Source organism: Sphaerodactylus townsendi, linkage group LG10, assembly GCF_021028975.2.
Source record: "Sphaerodactylus townsendi isolate TG3544 linkage group LG10, MPM_Stown_v2.3, whole genome shotgun sequence".
Classification (NCBI taxonomy): Eukaryota; Metazoa; Chordata; class Lepidosauria; order Squamata; family Sphaerodactylidae; genus Sphaerodactylus; species Sphaerodactylus townsendi.
The window spans coordinates 84,657,535-84,665,543 of NC_059434.1; the positions used below are offsets into that span (position 1 = coordinate 84,657,535).

Sequence of the window (8,009 nt, forward strand, 5' to 3'; positions counted from 1 at the left end):
CTGGTCTGCTAAGGCATTTGCAAACTCAGATCAAGGAGGATCAAGATTGGTAGCCATAGATCGACTTCTCCTCCATAAATCTGTCCAAGCCCTTTTTAAAGCTATCCAGGTTAGTGGCCATCACCACCTCCTGTGGCAGCATATTCCAAACACCAATCACACGTTGCGTGAAGAAGTGTTTCCTTTTATTAGTCCTAATTCTTCCCCCCAGCATTTTCAATGAATGCCCCCTGGTTCTAGTATTGAGAGAAAAATGTCTCTCTGTCAACATTTTCTACCCCATGCATAATTTTATAGACTTCAATCATATCCCCGCTCAGACGTCTCCTCTCCAAACTAAAGAGTCCCAAATGCTGCAGCCTCTCCTCATAAGGAAGGTGCTCCAATCCTTCAATCATCCTCGTTGCCCTTCTCTGCACTTTTTCTATCTCCTCAATATCCTTTTTGAGATGCGGCAACCAGAACTGGACACAGTAAGTGCGGTCGCACCACTGCTTTATATAAGGGCATGACAATCTTTGCAGTTTTATTATCAATTCCTTTCCTAATGATCCCCCGCAAATATGGCAAGAAAAACAAAAGGATATGAAGCGGATCTGGACTGAATTCAAAGACTGGTTCAACGAAATTGGAATCACAGAAGAAAACTGGAAAAGAAGACTAGAAAGAATGGACCTGCTGCTGCACATTTAAAGAAGAAAAGAAGAAGGGGGAAAGGGGGGGTAAAAGGATATGGAGGATGAAACATAAAGATGTCTAACATAAATCTGTAACAATCCAAAATATCAATAAAAAATTATTTTTTAAAAAGATATAGTCTAAGGATCTGGTGGGTGTTGTGGGTTTTCTGGGTTGTATGGCCGTGTTCCAGTAGCATTTTCTCCTGACGTTTCACCTGCCTCCATGGCTGGCATCTTCACGGGATCCTCTGAAGATGCCAGCCACAGATGCAGGTGAAGCGTCAGGAGAAAATGTTACTGGAACATGGCCATACAACCCAGAAAACCCACAACACCCTAGCGATTCTGGCCATGAAAGCCTTCGACAATATATCTGGAGGATCTCAACCATATAAGTGCCTGGCGGCAAACTGTCTCCTTGCTGGCAAAGTGAGCAAGTTTACACAAATACAATGGGCAGCACAGAAAATAGTGATCAGATCAGTTCAACAAAGAAAACCATGTAGAGGCTCAAGTGTATAAAGGGATTATTCATAAGCACGGCACTGTGGCCACAAAGTAAACACTGCAAAATAAATTATCAAGTGTAAGCTCTTATAAGGGCATCAAGCATGCAGATTCTCCAATGTGAACTTATGCTACGGCTAAAGCAGAATCCAATATGTAAGCTAGCAAACTTATAAACTCTGCATTAGCTATGCCCACAGTCAGAAAGTATTTTAAAGGAATAGGGACATAAAAACCAAAATTGCCATTTCTTGTGGAAGTTCAGTTGCTTTCTCCTGTGTCTCATAATGCAAATGCCATTATGACCGCGGTGGCTTGCTTATGAATAACTCATTTATACACTTGAGCCTCAACACGGTTTATTTCTATTGCTGTTTTACAGTGAGCAAGTTCACCTTCAAATGTCACAGATGCTATCTATGGAGGTCAAACCAGGTTTCAACTTTCCCTTCCTGCATGTCACATGGGTCAAAATTTGTCAGAGAATCCTACATTGGGTCTGGTAACCTGTTTATCCTTTGTGCTGACCTCTCCTGCAACGCCATAGAGTTCCACATTCTTCATCCACACTTCGCACAGGCAAGCAGGAAGTGTTTGCAACCCGGTTTAATGGGAAAAAAAAGGTTGCTAAATTAGCAGCTTTCATTTAACCCAGGTTCTGGCCACTAAAATGGGTTCGCAGCATTTGGGGGGCGAGTTCTGTGGAAACTCCCCCTCCAAAAATCGCTTTTAAAAAGGGTCTCAACCTGTTTTGCTTGGCCCATTCAGAATCACCCTCTGAACCACAGTGGGTTTTTCACACCTCAAACACCAGCAGGCTTCCGTCAAGTACTCCCGGACCTTCCTATATCCCAGCACCACAACGAACGAACTGGCTGAGTAATAAACGGAAGACAGGATGCCGTACATCGCATTGAGGACACTGTTGTCAAAGCTGTTCTTGATGTGCCCTGAGGCAATGGCGATCCAGACGATGTCGTTGGAGATCCAGCAGACCACGTAGATGGAGAGAAGCGAGAGCAAGACCTTCGTGGCCTGGGCCGTGTGCCTGTTCCAGCCGCTGTTGGTGATCGTGGAAACGGCCTTCACTTTCCGGCTGTGCTTCCAGAGGAGGTCGATGATGAAACCGTTGAGGACGACAACCAGAATGATGAAGACAAAGTCCAAGCTGACGGATGCGTACGTGGTGAACTTCATGGCGAAGCTCTCCGTGGACCTCAAGCATGTCGAGGTGGCCAAGAAGGCTATTGTCTTGTTCCTCCCGTCCGCGGTCTTCTCATACAGCATGTAAGGGATCTGCAAGATGATGCTGAATATCCAACAGCCGGCAAGGGTGACGTTGACATATTTCCCTTGATGCCTGTAGATGAATTTTGACCATCGGTGGTTGGGCCTTCGAATCTTGATCAGGTGGAGGAAGCTCAGGTTCTCGACGGACCAGATGCTGATCAGTCTCAACGTGTGGTACGTATACAGCAGGATCCTGCAGCCCAGTTCTCCGAAAACATTGGTGCTGCTCACAATGAGGAGCCCCGGGATGGCCTTGTAGCAGCAGAGGAAGAGGTTCACCAGAGCCATATTGACGATGATGCGGTCCAGCGGCTGCAGCGACTTCTGCCGGACGGCGTTGCTGATGAAGGCAAACAGGACGATCAAGTTGCCGATCATGCCGATGAAGGATAACAAGTAAATCAGGATGGAGGTGGTAAACATGAGATTGGGAATCATGCTGAGAAGAGCCCTGGAGAAGACCCCTTTTCATGCATGTCCTGACAGGGTTTCAAAGCTGATCTGCGTCTGTCGTCCCTGGCAATCTGGTGGTCTCTCTACCACATCCCCAAGCCTTCTGCACAAACCTCTCAGGAGAGTGATTTTCCTACCCTCAGGGGATGGATGGCAGCTTCTACACACTACCTGTTCTCTTTCTCACTCTCACACACCCTTCAAGTTACTCAGAAGCGTGATTACTCTGCTATTTGTTTAAGCCATGTTATCTTATTTTGCTGAAAAGGGTCAGGCAGAGACCAGATTACCCAACGACTGATATGAGACACAGGAGAAAGCGAGGTAGAGTAAACCCCAGGACTGTGCATGTCAGAGACATTTGAAAGTAATAGGTATCTATTATATGTTCCTCTTAGCAACTCCTGTAAACGTAGGAAGGTGAGATATAAATGACCCAAATAATAATTTTCTCTTGTTCTTTAATGGGCATAGACTGGCGTCTACTTCCCGATTCTGGAGGCTGATGTGGTGAAACGTTTAAAATGGAAAATAGCCACACAAATAGGGAATATAGTGAGGCACTACTAGGTGTACAAAGAAGGGCACATGAAACCCCAATCACTATACAATAGCTATCAAAGAAACACATACTGCTGATGAATAGAGATATGTGTATTAAATAATGTGCAGTCTGCATTACATAAAAGGGCAAAAATAATACAAGACAAAAAGCAATTCTGGGATTTATCAATAAGAGTATAGTGTCTAGATTGAGGAAAGTAATTGTACCACTCTACTCTGCATTGGTCAGACCTTCTTATAAGGAAACACTTCTTCACGCAACGGGTGATTGGTGTTTGGAATATGCTGCCACAGGAGGTGGTGATGGCCACTAACCTGGATAGCTTTAAAAGGGGCTTGGACAGATTTATGGAGGAGAAGTCGATTTATGGCTACCCATCTTGATCCTCCTTGATCTCAGATTGCAAATGCCTTAGCAGGCCAGGTGCTCAGGAGCAGCAGCCGCAGAAGGACATTGCTTTCACATCCTGCCTGTGAGCTCCCAAAGGCACCTGGTGGGCCACTGCGAGTAGCAGAATGCTGGACTAGATGGACTCTGGTCTGATCCAGCTGGCTTGTTCTTATGTTCTTCTGTTCTCACCTGGAGTACTGTGTTCAGTTCTGTGCACTGCAATTCAAGAAGGAAATTGACAAGCTGGAATGAGTCCAGAGGAGGGTGACCAAAATGGTAAAAAATCTGGATTCCATGCCCTATGACAGAGGAGTATCTAGGGAAAATGGAGCCCGGTGCAAAATCTGAGTTTTGCTGCCCCCCCCCCCACCATGTTTGTTTGTGTTTGTATTTTTAAGTTTTTTTCAGTTTTAAGCCTGCAGGGGGCGCAGTTTTTAGGCTAGCAACATCAAAATTTCAGAGTATCTTCGTGAGACCCTACTGATGATACCACCCAGGTTTGGTGAAGTTTGGTTCAGGGGGTCCAAAGTTATGGACTCTCAAAGGTGTAGCCCCCATCTCCTATTAGCTCCCATTGGAAACAATGGGGGATGGGGCACCCCCTTTGGGAGTCCATAACTTTGGACCCCCCGAACCAAGCCTCACCTAACTTGGGTGGCATCATCAGGAGAGTCCCCAAAAAACTCCCTGAAATTATTGGTGCTGCTGGCCTAAAAACTGTGCCCACTGCAGGCCAAAAACTGAAAAACACTAAAAAATACAAAAAACAAACCTGAACTTTTTGCTGCCCCCCCCCCCCAGACGTGCCCCCGGTGCAACGCACACACACCGGCCCCCTTGTAAGAGAGCTGAGTATGCTTAGTCTGGAGAAGAGGTTAAGGGCAGACTTGATAGCCATGTTTCAATATTTGAAAGAGGGAGCAAGCTTGTTTTCTGCTGCTCCAGAGACCAGGACCAGGAGTGATGGATTCAAACTATAAGAAAAGAGGTTCCACCTAAACATTAAGAAGAACTTTTTGACAGTAAAGGCTGTTCAACAGTGGAATACGCAGCTTCAGAGGGTGGTGGAGTCTCCTTTAAAAGTTTTTAAACAGAAGCTGGATGGCCATCAGTCAGCAGTGCTTCAATTGTGTGTTCCTGAATGGCAGGGGGTTGGACTGGATGGCCCTTGCGGTCTCTTCCAGATCTTTGATTCTGTGACTTCCAACGCCAGGAGCTGTCTAAAATGTGAACGGGTCTTCAAGCATTTTACTCTCCATGGTCCAGCTGATACCTGGATTTCATTTGGCTGTTCTATTATGCATCTGGACCAGTTGTGCATTGGAGGTGTACATCACACCATTGCATGGGCTACCAGCAGCGTCCAATTGAGGTGGACACTTCTCTCATAAGAACATAAGAACTAGCCAGCTGGATCAGACCAGAGTCCATCTAGTCCAGCTCTCTGCTACTCGCAGTGGCCCACCAGGTGCCTTTGGGAGCTCACATGCAGGATGTGAAAGCAATGTCCTTCTGCGGCTGCTGCTCCTGAGCACCTGGCCTGCTAAGGCATTTGCAATCTGAGATCAAGGAGGATCAAGATGGGTAGCCATAAATCGACTTCTCCTCCATAAATCTGTCCAAGTCCTTTTTAAAGCTATCCAGGTTAGTGGCCATCACCGCCTCCTGTGGCAGCATCTTCCAAACACCAATCACACGTTGCGTGAAGAAGTGTTTCCTTTTATTAGTCCTAATTCTTCCCCCCAGCATTTCCAATGTATGCCCCCTGGTTCTAGTATTGTGAGAAAGAGAAAAAAATTTCTCTCTGTCAACATTTTCTACCCCATGCATAATTTTATAGACTTCAATCATATCTCCCCTCAGACGTCTCCTCTCCAAACTAAAGAGTCTCACTTTTCCTAACTGGCCCCTGAAGATGAAAACAAACCCTATGCAGATTCAGAGTTTGGATTCTGCTGCCTAGTGCTACTGGCTTGTTTTTTTTATATATATATAGCTTTGAAGACAGGCAGGTCTGGAACCCTACCACCATCCAGAATGAGGGCTGAGGATATGTATTCCTGTTCCTCTACAGATATGCTAGTTGAAATGCAAAATTAATCATGAACAAATGCTGTCTGAAAACATTTTAATGTATATTTAACGTATAATGTATAGTTTAATTATAACGTCTTCTTCTTCTTCTTCTTCTTCTTCTTTCTTCTTCTTTCTTCTTCTTCTTCTTCTTCTTCTTCTTCGCAACTTGGAGAATAGGAAGAAATGCCCATCAGGGGTCTGCAACCTGCGGCTCTCCAGATGTTCATGGACTACAATTGGCCATGCTGGTGGGGGCTGATGGGAATTGTAGTCCACGAACATCTGGAGAGCCGCAGGTTGCAAACCCCTGGCCCAAGCGAACCTTGATCAGTCTGCATTTCAAAGCCCACTCGTGTGCAGTGACATAGGTGTCCTCAAGATGGCAGCACAGCACACCACTTCCAAATAGAAGGAAAAAACCTGCCCAGGATTGTCACATCTTTATTTGTTTATTTGCTTGGTTGATAGAGCCCCCTTCCCTGTCAACTAGCTCAGGGTAGCTTACAATTTAACACTAAAATCAACTACTACTAAATATGGGTGGTCAGGATGTTGATGCCGTCCCCCGCAACGGCTGTGTATGTTTGTTTTTTTGCTGGAGGTTGCGTGTGGCTTGACAACAGCACATGCGAAAGGGATTTGGAGTGCAAAAGCTCTAGCAGCTGGAGGTGCAAGTATCTGCTCTTCAGCCCATGAAGAAGAATTGAGGATTTCCTGGACAAAATGGAACAGACAATACTGGGTGTAGAACACACTGGGGCTTTCCGCACTACAGAAGGGAACTAAGGTCGACTCGGTTCCCTTCAGTGGGGGGGGATTCCAGGCTGTCCGCACAGCAACTTACTTGGCCCCCTGGAACCGAGCTAAGTGGGCGGGATCATCTTGGTGCCTGTTTTGCTCCTCGATCGTGATTGGAGCTTGTGTTACCATGGGAAACGGGAGCATTCTTTTTTTTTTTACAGTTTTCACAGCTTACAGTTTACAGTTACATGCCCGCCACAACTCTCCCGTTCTCCGCATCCTGATTGGTTGAACGGATGAGGTGTCGTTTCGATGTGTCCGCACTTCGAAGCTTCGAAGCGGTATCGACCTTGTTCCAGCGGAAAGGTGCAGTTCATAACTGCGACAGGGATGCCGCAGTTCTGAGGGCGGGGGGGGGGGGGGGGGTGGGACTGAGACAAAACAACGTTGAGCTCAGTTGCAGTGCGGATACACTGAGGTGAACCTAGATAGAAACCAGTACAACTCTGTCAGTGCAGAAAGCCCCACTGACTGGGTTGTTCTCTGAGGGCAGCTCTCAAACACAGGAGGTGGGCATTTGGAGGAATGCGGCACATAGAAGTAGAGGGACCAGGGAGCATCCTGTGAGTTTGAAGCTGCAGAATTGATTTGAAGTTCTCTCTCTTGTCAGTGAGGATAAGGAACAGAAATGAGCCAATAAAACAGGCGTGGGGGAACCGTGAATGAACTGAGAAAACGACTCTTTCAGAGAAGGCAGAGAGGGATGGACCATTTCTTAAAGTGACCGCACAGCAGCGAAGTTGTTTTGAAAACATGTCCGTCTAAAGAATCGTTTGAAAGGGATTCACTGAAAATGTTTTGAGGCTGGAAATGAAACATTTTCAAAACCAAAGGGGGGTGGGGTGGGGAACAATGCGAACACCCATGGAGGAAATATTTTATTTCCTGCCTTGAAAAGTATTAAGAGGCGGGTGTGTGAAAAGGGCTAAACAGTGCGCCAGGTTTAAGTTCTTCATGCTTTTTTAGGGGGGGAAAAAAGAGGAAGGAGAGGGGGGTGGAGATATTTTTCCTGGTTCTCTTTGAAGAATTTGGCAGACTTGATCACAAAAAGTGGTACCCGGAACAGTATCCCTCATCCACTATGCGTGATTCAGAGGATGTTACTCAGAGATCATAAGGAAGAGGTTACCAGGTGCTTCATCCCCAAATACTGTTATTCTGGGGCTGGGGGGCTGGGCGAGATAACCTTGGAGTCTGTTTGCCTCCCACTCTGCCAAATATTAGTTATGACAGTTTGTTCTCTCCGG

The 8,009-nt window shown here is 46.2% G+C and overlaps 1 protein-coding gene across 1 annotated transcript; it reads right to left on the reverse strand.

The window, feature by feature from the left end:
• Positions 1 to 1,928: 1,928 nt before the first annotated feature.
• LOC125439653 (vomeronasal type-1 receptor 92-like) lies at positions 1,929 to 2,915 on the reverse strand. The gene has a single exon (XM_048508769.1). It carries the CDS (start codon positions 2,913 to 2,915, stop codon positions 1,929 to 1,931), a length of 987 nt encoding a protein of 328 aa, XP_048364726.1.
• Between the last annotated feature and the right edge of the window lie 5,094 nt (positions 2,916 to 8,009).

Coding starts and splice junctions, on each gene's coding strand:
- LOC125439653 (XM_048508769.1), bottom strand. CDS start 2,915: ATGATTCCCAATCTCATGTTTACCACCTCCATCCTGATTTACTTGTTA.